Source organism: Manacus vitellinus, unplaced genomic scaffold (assembly GCF_001715985.3).
Source record: "Manacus vitellinus isolate BGI_N305 unplaced genomic scaffold, ASM171598v3 scaffold_27_pilon, whole genome shotgun sequence".
Classification (NCBI taxonomy): domain Eukaryota; kingdom Metazoa; phylum Chordata; class Aves; order Passeriformes; family Pipridae; genus Manacus; species Manacus vitellinus.
Genome location: NW_021940039.1, coordinates 4777934 through 4797237, shown reverse-complemented (window position 1 = coordinate 4797237; position 19304 = coordinate 4777934). Strand labels below are relative to the sequence as shown.

General features: G+C 52.4%; 1 protein-coding gene and 1 long non-coding RNA gene across 2 annotated transcripts; both read left to right on the top strand.

Annotated features, from left to right (window-relative positions):
- The first annotated feature begins 649 nt into the window (after positions 1-649).
- Positions 650-13683, top strand: PLPP7 (phospholipid phosphatase 7 (inactive)). The gene is made up of 2 exons (XM_008919384.3): positions 650-1286; positions 12823-13683. The coding sequence occupies exons 1-2, from the start codon at positions 836-838 to the stop codon at positions 13185-13187; spliced, it is 816 nt and encodes a 271-aa protein (XP_008917632.3). The 5' UTR covers positions 650-835; the 3' UTR covers positions 13188-13683.
- Positions 13684-14815: 1132 nt separating this feature from the next.
- LOC108639984 lies at positions 14816-19044 on the top strand. Its single transcript, XR_001920864.2, has 4 exons — positions 14816-14915; positions 15217-15318; positions 15498-15648; positions 18576-19044. It is a non-coding gene; the product is annotated as an uncharacterized LOC108639984 (long non-coding RNA).
- The last annotated feature ends 260 nt before the right edge of the window (positions 19045-19304 follow it).

The window sequence follows — 19304 nt, the reverse complement described above, 5'->3', positions numbered from 1 at the left end:
CGCGCAGCGCCGGGGGCAGGAGGATGGGAATTCATTAGCGGCGCTGTGTCTCCTGTAATCAGGAGGCAGGTGATGCTTCTCCTTCGCCCGGGAACAGGGTGAGTGATGAAGTCGCTGCAGGGACTCACCCCGAGCGGGGAGGGAGGATGGGGCTAGTGGGGCTTGAAAGGTATCTGGGCTAGGGGGAGGAGGGTGGTGTTTGGGGTGCCCTAGGCCTGGGGGGGGGGGAGATGTTCAGAACAGACTAATCAAGAAGATTCTGGGGACAGCTCCTTGGGGGGAAGCCCCCAGGCAATACTCAGCCTTGGTGTTGCAAAGCCAGGCAGCACAGCCCCCCGTGGGAGCAACACCGGCTGCTGTGGGGAGGGGGATGCTGTCATCTCCTCCAGCTCTGACTCTGCTATTGAAATGTGAATTGCAGCACAAAAAACTACATTTCCCAGTTTCCCTTGCAGCCCAGGAGAATAAGCAATTGGAAGATTTAAATAGACCAGGCCAGAAGCAACCAACCTTTGGCACAACGTTTTTCCCTCCTCTTCTTCCAATCTATTGGCTGTTTAACCTTTTTCCCTGGCACTGGAGTGGCTGCCAAGCCTGGCATTAATTTTCCTTCCAAGCTTGCTAGGCCCATGAAGTAAACAGCCATGTGCATTCCTTACTCTATATTTAACAGCTGCAGTCTGTGCTGGGGGCAACTGCAACAGAGGGGAACCTTTGTAGCTTCCCAAATTCACAGCTTGTGAGGGTGGGAGTGGGGGAAGCTTTCTGCAGGGAGAAGAGGGATTTCTCTCCTTCCCGCTGTTCGCAAAGCAGGTTGCGTTAAAGAGAGACTGCAATGCCATCATCCCAGCCACGGTCCAGGGCAAGGGACAGGAACAATGTCCTCAACAGGGCTGAGTTCCTCTCCCTGAATCAGCCCTTGAAGGGGAACCAGGAGAGCAGGAGCTCGGGAAGAAAGCAGAGCGGCCAGGCCGGGGCAGCCGGTGCCCAGAACACCAACCCCAAGGAGCGGAGGCAGTCGCAGCAGCTTCCCGAGGAGGATTGCATGCAGCTCAACCCCTCCTTCAAGGGAATCGCCTTCAACTCGCTGCTGGCCATCGATATCTGCATGTCCAAGAGGCTGGGAGTGTGTGCCAACAGAGCCTCCTCCTGGGGTGGTGCCCGCTCCATGATCAACCTTCTGGGGATAACGGGGCACGGGATCCCCTGGATTGCGGGTACACTCATCTGCCTGGTGAAGAGCAGCACGCTGGCGGGCCAGGAGGTCCTCATGAACCTGCTGCTAGGTGAGTAGCAAACCTCCCTCCCTGCTGGGAAAGCCCAGCCCTAGTCACAAGGGACAGTGGCACTGGGACTCCTCCTCTGGCTGCTCCCAGAATCCGATGTGGTCAGGCAGCAAGGACTGACCTTTAGGGTTAATGCTGCACGTTTTGGCCATCTCATTCCCAGGTACTGTAGGTGATGGATGTAGCAAGAAGTTGTCTAAGAGGGATGGAGTAATCCTGGTAGCTGGTGACACCCATGGAGTAGAGGCAGGTCCCTGATCCTGTGTGGGGCAGGGTTGTCCAGTCAGATCGAGGGGGAGTGTCTGTGATGGGCAGGTGGATACCAGCAATGATGTATTTTATTTAGTCTGTGGTCATCTGCGTTGGTGGTTTGGTATGTGAGGAAAAGATGCAGATTTTAGTCTTTGATATTTGGATCAATTCCTGAGGATATTCTTGAGGGAAAAAAAAAGACTTCCATCCCCTTACCACTTTCTTGACCAGACCTTGGCTCCACGTCTCAGCTGCTGTGTAATGGAGTCCTGTTTCCTTCCCTGCTGCAGTTTGTTCTTTCATCCTCCTTCCCCTGAGTACCTCTCTGGCTGCTGTCCCCGTTTCCATGTGCTAATTTGACCCAGAGGCCGTGTAGGCAGGCTGGGATCCCTCTGGCCCTCCCGCTAGTTCTTCCTTGCGCGGTGGTCGGTGTCCCTGTTTCTAAAGGTTGGGATGTGTTAAAGGGTTTGGCTTCTCTCTGAGCAGGGCCCATCCCACCCATCCGTGTGGACTGATGTCCCACCAGTGACCAGGCTGAGCTCTAGGCATGACTTGCCTTGGATCCTAGCCCCAACCTGCCCTGGCCATGTCTACCTGAGGACCTTGCTCTTCTTGCTCTTCTGCCTTTGGCACAGGGCCCAGTTATCCTATTCTTCCTTGTGACTAATTACCCTCTCATCTGGCTGTGATCCACCCTCCCCAAAAAAACCCAACAATCCCTCTTTTGTTTGGTAAGAGAAACTAAAAACATTATATTTAGACCACTTCTTCTCAGGGAGCGTTTTGAGGCGACGTAGGGACACTTTATTTCACAGGCACCACAGGAAAGGGACGTCCTGTCCACAGGAGCTGACTGAGACATGATACAGGCTCTGCAACGTGGCCTCAGGTTGTTTTTCTTTTCACAAGTTCATCCTCCTGAGAGGGTGAAGATTGCACGGAACTGCCTTGAAAAGCACAGTGGTAGCTGCCTTTTCTCCCCTCTGCCTTTGGAGGAGACTGTCCTCGTGCTGTGACATCTAATGGGGGGAGGCCATGGCAGGGAAGGAGCCAGAATAGCACCAGCGTGATGCGGAGCCCGCCAGCGTCAGCAGTTCTTCCAGGGGCTCCTCGGAGCGCGGGGTCAACCCCTCGCTGAGAGAAGATCCATTTAAAAGGGCACGAGGATGAAATAGTAGGTGACTAACAACCACCACCACAGTTTCCAGATGTCTCTTGACCCAAGAGCCTTTGATGGTGTTGGAGCCTGAATACTGACCTCTTTGACTCCAGAATATCTGAGATCCTTATAAAGAGCTGATGCCCTCTTTGGCTTAAAAACAAGGAAGGTTTTCTCACCCTTCTGTTGCCACATGAGGAGGCCAAATGCAAAGCCACCTTGGGGTTGTGCTGGAACTTTGAGTATTGAGTGGTGGCTGGCAGAGCCCTGCACCACTGCCTGCATCTCCAGGTCTCCTGAGCTCAAATGTGGTGTCTGGGAACAATTTAGTGGGTTTCTGAAGTCTTGCTTCCTTCCCTAGATGCACTACACCCACCCCTCTTCTCTTCCTGCCGTGAAATTAAATGGTCAAATGGCGTGAAGAACTAGTTCCATAGATCTGACAGCCTCCAAAGAGCTCCACTGCTTCCTCTGAATAGATGGCACAGACAAGTGGGACTGGCCAAGGTGCCCTCATCTTCTCTTGTCAGAGCTTGCACAGCAGGACTTGTGTCACCCCACAGAGCAGATCTCTGCTGTGAGAGTGGCTTTGGGCTGATATTTAAGACTGCAGTCAGAAGCTCCAAGTATCTGAGTAGCTGCTGCTGTAATACCTGCCCTGCTGGTGGAGGAAAGAGCCTGGCTGGGAAGTGTGGGGCTGGTGAACCTCGACAGGTCCCAGGAGAAGTGGGGTCTTGTGTACACAGGAAGGGCATGGCATGACTGCTGCATCTGGCATCTCCTTGCTCCCTCTCACTGCTGGTTTCCTGTGGTTCAAATCCATCAGGATGTGGTGAAAAGCCCTCCTGGAGAGGGACAGGTCAAAGGGAAGGGAACCTCCTGGTGCTTCCCTGCTCTCCTGAGAAGAGGGAAGGAGGGAAGTCGGGGTTGTCTGTGATACCCCTTCCTTGCCCCCTCTGGCTCTCCTCCCTCCCCTCTGCTTGCTGAGGGTTTGATACATCAAGCAGAATTTCTGATGCAGTCTCTGGGCAGGGAGCCAGCCCATCATAGAGCACTTGTTTAGGATTTGCAATCAGGCTTCCAAGGCGAGGAGACAGGAGACTGCTGAAGTGGGACCTGGAACCTGGCAAAGCACCACTGCAGATGGAGGAGGAGCTCTCAGCAGGAGCTTTGCCAACACATGTGGGAGCATTTCGGGTGAGGGGGTCTGACCCTGGGATGCTCCATCCATCCCCACTGCAGATGTTGATTAGCAACCCCGAGCAATGTTTTCCCTCCGTGTTTGTCATCTGTGATGGAATTTATTGATTTCCCCTTCTCGTCGTAATCCTTTCCAGCAAATGCCAAACAGCCACAGAAACACACTCAGAGCCTGTTACTGAAAAGATAGAAGAAGCCAGGTATCTGTGCCCATTGTAAAAATCCCTCTGCCAGAATATGCTTTCAGGAAGTCTGTCTCAGCATCACCAGCCCTGGCTGTGCAAGAGTCAGGGAGAAAGTCCACACCCCCTGGCCAAATGGAGAAAATCATTATTCAGGAAACCCCTCAGTTTTAAGGTTCATTTTATTTATCTGCCAGTGTTGAAACTTTTAGAACCATTCAAGCTTTACTTTGAAAAGTCACAAGGATTTAATGAAAACTGAGATGCTTACAAAGTTATTTGAACCTTGCAATTGGCCTTTGAGGGGGAAAGCAGATATAAAACTTTCAGTAAAAATCCCAGGTCTGCTTCAGGACCAAACATAAACTCCATTAAACCCTGGGGGCAGCAGTACCTCGGTTTCTGGTTCTGATCCATCCAGTGAGGATGTGGATCCAAATTTAGTGATTCATTGACTGCAAAACCAGCAAAGAACATTTGGATCATCGATCTAACCCACGGCAAAATACAGGCTGTAGCACATCCCTTAATTTATTCCTGTTCAATTTGTTAAGGGAAAAAACCCAAACACTCAATCTGATGTACAGTTACAAGCGAGGGTGAACTTGTCAGAGCCATTTCTGTATTACTGCAGTGGCAGGGCTTCTCACAAGCACTTTTAGTTGGACTCTTCCCTTCATTGCGACTGCATACCCTTGTCTCTCCAGCTCAACAGCTCTTTTAGCCAACATCTTTTCCGCCTTTCAATATTTTGGATAGTGCTCAAGTCATTTCTTCACCTCCTATTTATTAAGCTAAACAGATTGATCTCGTTAAACTGATGGTCTTTGCAGATCCAGGCACCTTCTCACTGCGGTGGGGATGGAACATGGTCACCTGCCCAAAGCTGTTGTGTTTAGAGCCAGATCACCACTGTGTTCTGTTATCTGCAGTCCAGCCATGTGCCTTTGCTGTTGGGAGGTGTCTGCTTGGGTAACCCTTGCATGTAAAATTCGTGTTTGTGCTCAGTTTGAAGTACCAGCCAGTAACTGGTTCTGCTGTGGTCGTGGCTCTCTGAAATAGGTATCCAAACTGGGAGAAGAGAAAGCCCTGGTCTTCTCTTCACCTGCTGTCTCTGTGACATTGGTGCCAGTCCTCAGCCATCTCCAGCTGGCTCTGCATCCTGCTTCCAAGGGGCGGGATGGCTCTTTGGTGCTGTCACTAAGCATTTATCCCATCAAGTGAAGCAGTGCCGCGGGGCGTGGATGTATCAGTGTGTCAGAATGGGGATGGGTGGATGCCATAGGAGGAGGGAGAGAGGGAGCCCAGGGCCACTTCTCCATTCCTGGAGGTCAGCAAGAAGGAAGTTCTTGCTCTATCCAGCCTTCTCCCTGAATACTGACTGAACTTCATTCCAACTGGGAACCAAGCTGTGATATTCTAAGGCACAGTCCCCTGCAAACCTGTGACTTTATCCCAAGCCATATCTATATTTCTTTAAAATATATATATATATTTATAAATACATATATATGGTCAGGACTCTGTGGTCTCACCGCAGCAGCTTCCAAGCCAGACCAGATTGGCAGGAAAGTGGTGGATTAGGAAGGAAAGAAGGCAAGAAATGCCTTCACCAAACCCCTCGGGAGCTCACTGACCCTGCTCTAACAATACAGACGTATCTCAGGTATTGTCATGCTTCTCTTTGGAGGCTGTGTGATGGAAATCCAGACAGTACAGCCCGTTACTGGTAAAGGTCACTGGGCAGATGAAATGCTCAGGCAGTACAGACAAGCTCATCCTGTCGAGCCTCAGGGCAGCCCAGCCCCAGACGGGGCCAGGGAGCTGCACAGCAGATGGATCAGTCCATATGCAGCAGAGCTTGCTAAAGCCGAGAGCCCCAGAGATGGTTTGGGGCCAGATGTGTCTATTTTTTCCCCCTTTCCTTTTTTCTGCTGTAAGAGCAGGGATTTTCTGAGCCGGGCAGGGCAGATGATGCTCTGTCAGGGAAGGGGAGAGGAGCTCGGGAGCCGGTGCCCTGTGGAAACGTCCCTCCGTGTACAACCTGGCACATGGAGGAGGTTCAGCCTCTGTTCTGCTGCCCACGAAGACCTCAGCAAGCCAGCAGCACATCTGCCCAGAGAGGTGGAAACATTTAAATGCCAAGTAACCCAACACAACTGACCCATGGAGGGTGCCAGGCAGAGAGAATGACACAGATACCCACTCTCTGCATCCAGCACCTAATCCAGGTCCAGCCTGGCATTAAACATTCCTCTTCATCACATCAGGCTGCTAATCTGCCTCTAGATGTTCTGCCCGGATACAGCTGTTGAAGTCCCTGGTCCTTTGGTAGGTGCCGTGCTCAGCCTTCATCCCCTCACAGCTGATGAGCTCAGGCATCTCTGAACAGGCAGCAATGCCCAGCTCTCCCAGCTTTCCCTGCCCCCCTCCCTCCCTGCTTCCTCTACAGAAACGTATCCTGCTCGCTGCAGGGCAGGCTGCAGTGTCCCTTCGGATAAAGGACAGTCAGTGACAGGCTGGGACCCATCTGACTGTGGCTGGAGCAGGCAGGGGGGAATTTCCAGTGACCTGCACAGGGTCTCCATCAGATCCACGGTCTGATCATCCCCTTGGTACCAGGCAGCACCGACGAGCTCAGGTCCTGGCAGGCTGCTGGAGCCCTGCAGCCATCAGTGTGCAGCCCCTGGGGAATCTGCAGCGAGCTGGAATGAAACCCTCACGCAGAGCGAGCAGCGAAACGTTCCAGAGCCTGAATGCAGAGCGAAGGAGAAGTGCGAGGGTTGTTGAATGGGAAGAGGGGGAATAAACATGGGAAATGAGTCATCCTTATGTCTGTCACTCTGGGAACAGCTTCCCATTGCCCCTGCCTGGAGCTCAGAGAGGACAGTAACTGTTTCACGCAGGCAGAGCCAGCCCTGACAGGGAAGCTGAGCCAGGCTCTGGCCCGAAGGGAGATCCCGGGAAATGGGTGAGTGTGTTTGCCTCTAACACGCCTTGACAGGAGCAGTGGCTGGGAAGAGGAAGGTGGGGGAGTGAGGTGAGTTGCTGGGAGGAGCAGCAGGCAGGGAGAGCCCATTGGGTCTCCTGCTCTGGGCCAGGAGTGGTGGAGGATGGGGTAGGTGAGGGGTAATCGGATGAACTGTCTCTTTTACTCCCCTTGTGAAGAAATCTCCATGTCTTAACCTGGAACAGAGTTCTGGTCTTGCTCTCCGTTTCCATCTATATAGGAATGTTGGCAGATGTACCTGATCCAGGTCCAATGCCCTGTTAGGTTTGATGGTTGGAGACCCTCTGAGCCCCACAGGGTGAGCCCCCTTTCTTTTTTTTGCCAATTTGCTTCATTGAAGGCAGTGAGGTGTAAATACAAGCCCAGGAAGCACTGAGTCCGAGGGAGGAGCCCAGCCTTTGTGGTCTGGGTCATGCTGCTGGTCATCAGCACTTTTCTTTCCCCAGTTCATCCCATGCTGTGCTGGTGCATGTGGCACCTCTGTGACGTGCTGATGGTACCTGTGCTGCTGCTGTTGGGTACAGGGGCATTTCAAGCTGTCAGAGCCCCTCTGGGAGGCAGCTGAGCCATCCTGGGGGCTGCTCAGCTCCTTTTCCCCAGCAGCACGAGCCCTTTTCATTGCAGTCCCCCTCTTACCTGCATCTCATCCAAGCCCATGCAGACCCCCAGTGAGGTGGCCCCGCTTGGTATTTGATGCTGAGTACAAATTTCCCAGCTCCCAGGGCACAGTGTTTCCAAGGGGAGAACTCCAGGCAGCCTGTGTTTGCACTCGGGGCTGTTTCTAATCATCCAGAATATAGCGAGTCTATTTTTAGTTGTTGTGGGTTTTTATTTTAATTAATTACACAATTCTGCTTTCCACCATTTTTTCACCTCCCTGTGACCACTTACCCCACGCTGCTGCTTGTTCAGCCAAAAAATACCCCCCCCAAAACACCACAGTGCCTGATTCATTGGCTCTTCAATGTGTTGTGCCATCTGTGCCTTTTGTCAGCTCTTACACACCATAGGACCACGTTTGGGGAAGAAAATGGAGTAGAGGAGTTCACTTCCAGAGGAGTGGACCTCTTCCAACCCTCCTCCACTGACTCCACTGGAGAGAGGGTGAAGATCCTTTTGAAACCTACATCTTTCATTAATGTCAACTAGTCAAGGCTGCAAACAGCTCATTTTCCAGGTCAGGGAGCCTGATGCCTGCGGGTGATTTGGGAAGTTCAGAAGGAGTGGGAGGGGGCATGTAAGTAAAAAGAAAAACGAAATAAATAATTGTGAATTCTAATTATGGAGCAAAAGAAACTGCTTCCTGGGAATGGTGACATTTATCCAGAGTTCACTCCTGAGTGAGGTTGGCTAGTCTGGGAAATACAGGACCTTCAAAGCCAGTTTTTGCCCTACATGTGGTCTTGGCAGCTGTAGTGGCCACCTCCAGCACGGTGGGGTGCAGGCAATGGGTTATCACCAGCTTGGTTCTTCTTTAAGGCAGTGCTGGGCTGGGCAGAGGGGTTGCCTAATGCACATCTGCTCCCATGCTGGGAGCCTCTTGAGCTCTCGGGATGGGCTCCCTCTTCATTCCTGGGCATTTACCTCCCCATTTTCCTCTCCCCACATGCTCACCCACAGTCCTGGGAGGCCGAGTCCAGCCTGTGACTGTCGCTGATCCCAACCTCACAGGCTGGGACCCTGGAGAGCAGCCCCATGTGTGTGAAGTCATGTGAATCACGGCTTCAGGAGACAAGGCCAAGGGCTTTTTTGGCTTTCTCCTCTTTTCCTCCCCCCGCTGACCCCAGCACTGCACCCAGGTTGTTTTTCAGCTGTGGTTTAGATAACATGTTTATATAAACACCTCAGCTGGAATCTGCCTCTGTCCCTGGAGACGCTGCCTGGCTCCGACCTGGAGCAGGCAATGCCCCCAAGGTGCTCACACCATCCTCAGCCTCTTTCAGCCATAAGGAACAGCAGCAGAGGTGGCACCTCAGGGACAGAAAGCACCTTATGGTGACAGGAGATGTCCAACTGTTTTGATTTCTCTTACATACAAGCTTTGGGGTTTGGTTTGGTTCTGCTGGTGATGGTTCAGGTTCGTCCTCATGCCCTGCCTGCCCAGAGCTCCTCTCCACTCACCTCTCTGCTCCTAATGTGCTCCTAAAATTTGGTGGTAGGAGCAAGGCAGATGTCTGTTTTCCTTTTCTTATTAATAGATATAAAATGCCTGCCCAGGGGGCTCACTTTCAGCTCATTTACTGTGCATCCAATGCCAGATGTCGGGTTTTTTTTCAATACCGAGGTGATCTCTGATGCTCAAATTGTCACAGGCAAGACAAGACTTGCTCTTTGGTTTTGGGCTTTAAGGAAGTTTTAGATGTTAATAGAGGATTTTGGGATTGCATGGTTTTGCAGTAGAAATCTGAAGGGTTGTTTCCCTTAACAGCAGGTCAAAGGGAAAATTCGTGATCTTTTGCAGAAAAATGTGAAAGGAACGATGGGCAAGAGCTAATCCTTCCTTTGCTCTTAAATCCAGCCCTATCTGGATTTTACATCCAGTGATGCCTCTGGTTTAAATCCAATGCTACCTGGATCTGGAGAAAGGGCATGATGGAAAAAAATGCTTAAAATTAAAATTTCTTGCTCCTCTCATCTCGCCCTCGGTCCGGTGGCACTCTGCCATCCCTGCTGCGCCTCTGGCAGCCCCGTGGGTCCCCAGAGAGCAGCCTTGTGCAAGTGCAGGCTGGTACATCAGCTGCAGGCTCCCTTCCCAGGGCTCTCCCGGGGCTGTATTTCCTCCAGCCTTCAGTCAGGTCAGCCTGAAGGATTTGCACAGCTCTGTGTGAGGGACCAGGGAAGGGCAGGCTGAAGGTGACGGTGCCGGTTTGCAGGTGGGCTCAGGGGCTTTGGGTTCAAAGCTTTGGTAGCCATCAGGCACCTTCCCCTGTGCAGAGACACCCATCTGCAGCTGGAGTCGTGGAGGGAACCTGTAATCAATTAACCCCTTACCTGCCTATCACTGGCACGGATGTGCCCACCTGAGGAGGGAGGATTTGATGTGCATTAAGGGGACAAAGCAAGCGAGACGAGGTCCAAGCGGGTATGTAGGTCATGGGATTGCAAGGGAGTAGGGCCGGGGCTGCTGGGCAATGGTATCATCTTTATCTGTTTCTGAAGGATGGGCCCTTGGCAGCACCGTCAGCAGCAGTGCTGCCTGCTGATTCACCCTGCCAGCTCTTGCCCAGCAGCAGCAGCAGGAGCAGGAGAGGGCAGGGGCACCGTGGGGACCCAGCTCCGGGTGAGGGCAGTGGGACCCGCAGGGGCTGGGGCAGGGCAGGCTGCTGGGGCTGTTTCATAAAGAAGTTGCTTCATGAAAGGAACAGAAAGTGCAGGGGGAAGTGACAGAAAAAGCACCAGGCAGAGGGATCTTTGCTGTGTTTTTTTTCTTTTAACGGCAAATTAACCCCCGGTTTTAGTGCTGTCGTGCCTTCAGATCTTGAAATGTGGGCAAACGAGGCTTTTTGCTTTCTGTGCATCATTTGACGAAAATCAAACCTAGCAGTACTGAAGGCCCATTTTATTCATCTTCTGAATGAAAGGATTATTAAAACAGCTCTTTGGCTTGTTCTCCATGCCCTGAACACCTCCGTGCACACATGCCTGCATCCCTCGAGTTGCCCTGACATCACCTTTGACCGTAAAAAAAATATTGTCAGTGCAAAATACAGACAGACAATGGTGAACACCACACGTTGCTAAAGGACACAGCATCTGTGCTGCTGATCCACGGGTGGGTTTGGAGGGGAATGGTCTGTAGTGGGTGTATTGAACACCATGGAGGAGACACTGGGATCCTTCAGGGTGCCCTTAAAAAAAAAATCAGCAAAATGCAGAGAACTGCTCTGCTGAGTGCTGGGGTCCCCACGGGCTGCAGGCCTACCCCTGCTCTCTCCCTTCCTGCTGGTCATGCCTGGTGGGATCTGAGCAGCCCCTTGTTGTCCTTGTCCTCCTAAGCCCATCCCTACCAATACAGGGCTTGGAGGTGTGACCTTGCAGCCCCTTGCCACCTGCAGCCTCCCCACCTTGTTTCAGGTGCCACCTATGAAACTTTCAGCCTCCTGCTTCTTGTTGTGTTTAGCTTGGATTCCCACTGCTGCCTGTGCCAGCAAGGAGCTGGTGTCCAGACCTCTTCCTCTGCTCCATCTGCCCTCCACAGCTCTGAGAGCCCAGGGCATGACCTGGTGGGCGGGAGGTCCTGCTGTCCCACTTCCCCAAGCAAGGTGCCCTGCAGACAAGGAAGAAAAGTAGTCTCCCATGAGGCGAGAGTTTGGCCAGGATAAATACCAGCCCCTTCCCAAAGCAGTGCCAGGGGCTGGTGCGCAGGGGTGGGATGTTGTGGGAGGTGGGTGAGCAGAGCCATCGTGACAGCTCCTCACTTCCCAGCTCCTGCCAGGTGCTGAGCAGGCAGGAGGAGCTGCCTTCCTCCCCTGTGCTGTCTCATTTCCCATCCCCACCGCCGCCGCACTCCCATCCATCCTCCTGAAACCTTGTCAGCTCTCAAGGAATGGTCTTTGTCACAGCCTGGGGATCAGGCAACTGGCCCCTCACGCTCCTGCCAGGGGAGCAGGCTGTGCTTGTGATGGCATGTATGTCCTTGTCACTGCTGCGAGGAGCTGAAACCAGCACTCTGACTAATTAGGAGGGTTGGGGAAAAGCAGATGAGGGGATTAAAGAAAAATAAAATTGATGCTAGGAAATAGAAATGACAGTACCTGTCGGCTGGGAAGAAGGAGGTGGGATGAAGAGGAGGAGGATGGAGACGAGTGCTGATGGGTTTCACTCCCAAAGCTGTTAGGGAAGAGAGGTGTTTTAGTGTTGAGAGCTGCAGCTGGAGGGATGGTCCCTGTGCCACTACAAGCTTGGGTTTGCTGGGGCTGGGAGGTGTTTCCCCCACCACGTTTGTGCAGGGAAGGGAGTGTGTGGGGTGACTTGCAGGGAGAAAGCCACAGGGAGCAAAAGACAAGTTGAAACAAGAAGTGGGTGTTCGGCACTTCAGCAAAGGGAAAGGGATGGGTGGGGGACATCCAGGAGGACGTTGCCCACCCTCTGCTTCAACTTGCAGTGGTGCTGTTTCTAATGCAGGAGCCCTTTTTTCTTTATTGCATGGCTTTCCCCTTGGCTCACTGGCTCCTAATGCTCTTAGTGAAATCTGTGAGTGTGGTGTCATTCTGCTGGCTGGCTCAGGGCAGGGGGATGTGGTGGGCTTGGGAGAGGACAAGGGACAACGCCAGAAAGTGCTGTGGGGCACTTTTCCTCCAGCAGCCTGGTCACCCTGGCACAGAGGCCCCCAGGCAGGGGCCTTGCTACATGAGGTTCCTGTAGCATGGGGTGGAGGACAGCAAGAGGAACACCCTGAGTGGTGGTTTGAAGGCCAAAAGAGTTTTAATTTTAGCTTTGCCAGTTGCTCCCTTCCTCCCCAGGCGGATTGCTTGCTCTGCGGTTTGGGTTTCTCCTCTGTCAGATGATGATACTGGTAATTGCCTTTTCTGTGAGTGAACTGGGAGGGTTAACCAACATCTGGGTGGTAACTGAGGATGGGGGAGGTTGTGTGCAGCTGAACTGTGGACATCTGGTCGGAACCGAACCCAAACCTTTTCTTTAAAGACAACAGAACCTTGGAGGTTCTGCCTTGAAAATAGCCCTGGATTTCTTCTGTCTCTGACCATTCCCTCTTATTCTCTCATTCTGTAGCCCTGCTGCTGGACATCATGATTGTGGCTGGTTTGCAGAAGCTGGCCAAGCGGAGGGGCCCGTACGACATCAACCCTGGCTTGTTGGACTACCTGACCATGGACACCTACGCCTTCCCAGCCGGGCACGCCAGCAGAGTGGCCATGCTCTCCAAGTTCTTCCTCAACCACCTGGTCTTGGCCATCCCCCTCCGCATCCTGCTGGTCCTCTGGGCCTTCTGTGTGGGGTTTTCCCGTGTCATGATCGGACGGCACCACATCACAGATGTCCTCTCCGGCTTTGTTTTTGGCTACTTGCAGTTCAGGCTGGTGGAGTTGATATGGATGTCTTCCAACACGTGTCAGATGTTGATATCCATCTGGTGAACGTGGGGGACTTGACGCCTTTCCACTGGAAACTAGCAGATACTTTGAGAGTCTCCCTCCCAGTATTTTCTACATGTTGTTTGTTGGAAGTAGTTGTAACTTCCATGAGTAGTGGTGTTTTTTAATGTTGCTTCCCCACTTTAAAAAAAAAAAAAAGTTTCTTGCAATGGATTGGGTTTTAGCAATCGAGGGCCATACCTGTGTTTTGGCCATATTCTCAAGCTGTGTTTGGACAGCAAGCTAATTAAGCTTTGCGGGTGAGAGAAATGAGCTCCATGTCTGCCTACTTTAGGTGGTTCACACTGGCACCTTGGTATGTCCTCAGGATGGGCAGTGCCTGAGAGCTTCCTGAGAACACATTCATTAACTTTTTTTGAGGCTAAATGATTTTGGCCACTGTGCTTTTTTCTTTTTGTAAGCCCAGCAGTTGTGTCTTCTACAGAGTCAGGACAGGCAATGCTGGCCCTTTACAGATAATAAATAATCATAAAAATCCTGCCCTGTTTGGTTCTTATCGTGAGGGAAGGGACAAACCCACCCTGCTGTGGCTCTGAGATACACACTCAGTGAGGAGCAGGTCCTACAGTCTTGCTGACTGAGGGGGTGCAAGTGATGGCTCACAGGGTTTGCACTGGGTAGAGTGGACCTGGATGGGTGCTCACTAAAGGAAAATCTGCTCTGTGAGGGTCTGGGGGAGTTTTTGGTCTGGTAAGGGACACAGGCAAGTTGCCCACTTTCATCCTGGTATGGATGAATAGACATTGTGCTGTCGTGGTCATTTTACAAAGCAGGTCTTGATGTGCAGAAAAAGGTCTTTTTCTTTCTCTTCACAGCCATGATTTTATCATTATGCCAAATGCTGTGGTAGATGGGAATTTCCAAGGTAAGCCTGGTACAGCAGTGCCTGTTTCTGGTTTCTGGTACACTCAGCAGTGTCAGTGAGCTGAGGGCAGGGAGGCAGGGCTGCCCTCGTGCCTGCCTCTGCTCGCTTGGCTGTAACCCTCCTACTGGGGTTAATTCTGAACATTTCTGTGTCTTACCCTGTATGAAATGAGGAGAGCACTCCTGACCTTCCTTGATTGCAAACCTGAGCTAATTGTTGTTTGTGAACCAGAGATCACTTATAGAGTTTGATGCCCAGGCATGGTGCTGCTCCTTCCCATTATTGACAAGTGTCTGCCTTGAAACCTGGTGGATCCTTACCCAGGTGATGGCCATGCTCAACGGGGTGTCTCTGAAATGGATCCAGCCTCATGCCTGTCATAAGAAAATCCCATGTTTTGAACAGAATGTGCCAGTTTTCTGTGGTTTCTCTGTCTTTAGAAGAGAGTTTGATGTTTGGCAGGTGATGGAAACCACCAGACTCAGCACCTTCCTTGATGGGACAAATCCTGCAGAATGGAGGGATCCTGTCATCCCTGCCCTCCTGTCTATCCCAAGTGAGCAAAATGCACCTGGCTTGGAAGGCCAGGGAGCAACCAGCTGGATCTGGCGCTGTCATTTCTCCCTGCATGTTGAGGAGCTTCCTACAGGAGCTGGTGAGAAGAAGACATTCAGATAATGACTGCTGCAAGCTGCTGACATTTGTTACTCTTTGATGATTAATATGAAAAGAAGCAAACCAGATAATCTATCCCTGGCATGCGTCTCCAGCTGGGATGTCAGCACAGAGCCCTGGGAGCTGCCGACTTCCCGCGCTGCCGGCTCCGAGGCTGGAGCAGAAGCGTGGTAAGGAAGGCGACCATGTCCTTTGAAGACGAGCCTCCCACGGAGCTCACGGATGGGCTGTCCCTTGGGAAGGGCTGTCACTGCGTTTTTTTCAGGAAAGGGGAGAGCTCAGGGTCTCAGTGGCTCTCCCTGGAGGTTGGTGCAGCAGCAGGGGGTGGTGGGTGCTGCCCAGCTCCCCTCCTGCTGCCGCGGGTGGGAGCAGAGATGTGCCTCCCTCCCTCAGGGCTTTTCCTTGCCAATATCCTTCTCCTGCGAAGATTTATGTGAAGAAGTGAGCTGTGGTGATTTTTCTTCCCTCCAGGCATTGTTGCACTTGGCAGAGTTTATCCTCACCCCCAGGAAGGATGGAGGCACGTCACTGGGCTCTGATGGTGTGTGACGCACCTATGTGTAGCTGGAGATGGTGGGTTCCTGAAGGGATAGGGAACAGGGGAGGACTTTGCCCTGATGGCTTTGTGGGAAGCTCTGACTTTGTATTTCCAGGATTTACTGAGCCTTTGCAAATAGGCTGGATGAATCTACAGGCATGTTGCTGGGTTAGGGTTTTCTTGCACTTATGTTATCTTCTCCTGGTATATCCAGGATGGCAGCATGGCTTTGGAGGAGTTATCCTGGTCCTTGCTGGTGTAATCAGGAGAGCGTGGCCTGGAGAAACTGCCATGGTGGGTTAGATCAGCTGAGCTGGTCTCACCCCAGCACGTGGTTGCAAAGCAAGGCAGGAGAGCAGAGAGAGGTGAGTTGCAGTGATCCAGGGGGGTAAGTTGGGATTCACAGTATGAGACTTTCTCCCACACAGAGTTTCTCTGGGGAGTTTTCCTCCTCAGCCTTCCTGTAGCCTGTGTCCCTTTTCTCCCCCAGCACTTCAGTGCCCAGAGTGGGGGATCCCAGTGCTCCGTTCTTGCTGCAGGGAGGGTCTGGGGAGAGATCCCACAAGGTGAGTGTAGATCTGGGCACAGAGGCACTGGGAAAGACCTGGCAGAGCCTTGCCTTGGCCATGGCTGCCCTCCCAGCAAGGCAAGCCATCCCATGTCCCTCTCTCCAGCTGCTGCCATGCCGAAGGTACCACTCAGAAACAACCAGTGTTTCTGTGGAGAAAAGCAGCTTCTGTCTCTATAGCAACAGCGAGGGATGGCAGGCACCGTGTCCCCTGTCCCTGCCAGTCCCTGTCACCCAATAAGCAGGACAGGCTGTGGCTGGGCTACATATCACCTCCAGGAGGGAGGCAGGAGTCCCCCAGCCCAGCCCCTCTGGGACACAACTGTGTGGGCAGGGGCATGTGGGGAGCAGTGATGGAACAACTCGGCTCTGCCACTGACAAGGTACAACCTGCGGTGACTGTCCTCAGCTTTCAGTCCCAGTGACATGACCTTGGGCTGTGCTGGGGGAGCCAGGAGGCAGCGTGGGGAGGGATTCCATGCCCAGTGCTGCACTCACAGATATCCAGGGCCAGATCAGAGGCAAGAAGGGCACAGCAGTGTGAGGGAAAGGACAGTCACTCCGGTCTTTGGGCTCTAGAACTGTGCGGATGCCATCTGCCTTTCAGCCCTTGGTTGCTGCTTGTGAGGAGGAGCATGGGTGCAGCTTGCCTGTCCATAAAGCTCTGTGGTCTGAGGAGGGTTTTCTCCCCCCTCAGAAGGTGTCAGAGGGATAGGGCTGGGTCTCAGCCCCAGCAGCACTGTCAGAATGTGGCCTTCTGTGTAATGTGCTGGAGCATCACCTGGCTCTGCTCTCCACTGACCTTGGATTTAGCAGTGGCTCTGAGAAAACACCAGTGGGTTTTGCAGGCATGTGTTACATGTAAGCCAGTGGCTGAGGCATGTTTATGCCTCGCTCTGCACTCTCCTGGAGCTCCTGCTGATGCTCACGCAGAGGTTTGGCCCCATCTGTCCTGGGTGAGCCAGGGCAGGACACTGGACACTGGCAATCCCTCAGGATTGCCCAGGAATGTGAGTGTTTTCCCTGAACCTTTAGATCCCCAAATTCAGCTATGCAGGGCTCAGCATGAGGACTGGGAGGAGTGATCCTTCCAAGCCAAGACCTTTCCAACCAGGAGGAACAAACAAACCCTGACCATGGCATCTTCTGCCTTTCAGTTCATCTAGCAGATTAATTAAGAAAGTGCCTTAGAGGAGGCAATAATTAAATAAATGTGATCAGCCAAGGGATCTCAACCCCCACGGGTTGGGGGCTGCTGCCATCAGCACTCCCAAAGTGCCACAGGGAGAGTCCCAGGCTGTGGTGACAGTGATTTGGTTTGTGATTCTTTGGCAGACAGTGAAAGGCCCCTCCTCCCCTCACCCTAATGCTGATTATGCTCAGCAGCAAAAAGAGATTTTAATTTATTAAATAAAAAAAAAAAAAAAGGGTGCCAGGGTCAGGGCAAGTAGCAAATCTGGATTATATCTTCAGGCATATGTGGGAATCACGGCTGGGGGGTTTAGTTCTCCCCTCCTCAACCTAAGCTGGTGGGTTTTTTTTCCAACAAGCTGTTTTGTACATTTGTGGCTGGGGTTGTGCTGAAAGGAAGGTGGGACAAACCCCTTCACACATCAGGGCTGTGCTGCCCTCTCTGTCATGGAGGGTCCTCTGTGCTGTCCCTGGGATCCGTGTCCTTCCCAGGATGAGGCAGCTGATGTGGGGGGCAGTGTGGGTTGGATGGACTGGGAGGGCAGGTTGGCAGATTTGAGGATTCAGGGGGAATTAGGAAGGCTGTTACACAAGGTCTCCCTGTGGTAGCACAGGTGTGGCTGTAGTTCACCCCAGGATGGACACGTTGGCTGCAAATGTTTTTCTCTCGTGTTGACCCCAGAGTCCCTGGCTGATGTGCCTATATCTGCATATAGTGCTTGATTTAAGGTGTTGCTGGGGCTCTGTCCTCCAGACAGGCAGGGATGGGGTTGTTTCACTCCCTGCCTCGCTGGGACTCGGAGCAGCAAAGGTCTTCGTGCTCTTTCGTTCCCCAGGACGCAAGAGTCAAAGCGGATTAAAGGTCCCTCGGCTGATCACATTTATTTCATTATTTGAGTGAAATCCCTTGTAAATACCGCCTCCCTCCCTTTTTTTTTTTTTTATAAAAATAGAAAGCACGAAAAAATTGGAGATTTAGGAAAAGTTAATCACAGGAGTCGCTTGAAATCCATTAACCTCTCGCAGCCTGAGCGAGGCTGAGCTGAGCCCAAGCAAGCCCCTCTGCAGGGAGAAGATGCTGAATGGCCGGGGGGTCCCCAGCCCCCCCAAAAGCAGGGCTTCCCCTGGAAAATACCTGGTTCTTAGCAGGCTGGGTGGTATTACAGTGCTTTGTTCACAGCCTGGCCGTGATGAACTGCTAATTGCAGTGTTGGGACAAATTGGTTCGAGCACCCAGGCGGCTCCAGAGCAAGTGGGTGAGTGGGGTCACGTGTAGGAGCCCTGCGGCAAATGCTGCTGGCCAGCATGTGGGCTCAGGGCCATTGGAAATGCCAGTGCTCTTCCCTTTCCACTGTGGTTCCTCTGAGCCTCTCCCAAGGATGGGGTGGGCTTTGCACAGGGATATCTCCGGTTTTTCTAATGCATTTCAAACAGGTGCAGCTGGATTCCACTCACCAGAACCCGCCCTGAGTTCCCATCCCCTCAGTACAACCTCGCCCAGGGGACCCTCTCTCACTTCCTCTCTTCTCCCAGGACCAGCAGCCTTGTGCAAGACCATCAGTGCTGGAAAGTTGGACCTGCAGAAATTAATTAAAATAAGAGCAGTGGGAACAGAAGCTGAGAGCTACAGTGATGGATGTTCACGAAACACTTGCCCAGAATGCCCTGGACATTCGGTGATGTTTGCTTCCAGCCAAGGAGCTGTGCAGTACTTAAACACACTCAAAGCAGTTGTGATTAGGGAATCAGCCTCTGATATCTGGGTGTGGGTCCACTGCACCCAGAGCTGATGCCCTCTCTCCACTGGGATTTGCACCTTGGAGCTGCCAGCGCTGGTTTGTCATGGATTGCATCCCCTGGCTGCAAAGGGAGTTTTATGTTCTCTAAATCCTAAACCTTAGGTTGTGTATTAATAGCATGGTAATGCATCACTTTTGTGTCCAGCACAAGCCAGGGGTTATATAAAACACAGATTAATGGGAATCAGCAAAATAGAGGAGCATGGGGAGGGATGCGGTGAGGATGTCTTGGGTGGGAAGGCAGGAGGGAGGCGGCACGTCCAGAGGGAAGAGAAGGTGGCTGAGTGGATTCAGAGCACTTCCTGGCAGGATTTGCTCCAGTTATCGTTCTGCAGTCCCTGATTCAGAACATTTCCTGAACCAGCAGGTCTGTAACCCGGGGTCTTTTGTCCCTGGGTGATAACAAGAAAGCAGGGTCTGGGAATTTGACTGTAAATGGCTGTTTTTTCTATTCTTTGTTCTC

Coding starts and splice junctions, on each gene's coding strand:
- PLPP7 (XM_008919384.3), top strand. CDS start 836: ATGCCATCATCCCAGCCACGGTCCAGGGCAAGGGACAGGAACAATGTC. Junction 1,287..12,822: donor CCTCATGAACCTGCTGCTAG/GTGAGTAGCAAA, acceptor CTCATTCTGTAG/CCCTGCTGCTGGACATCATG.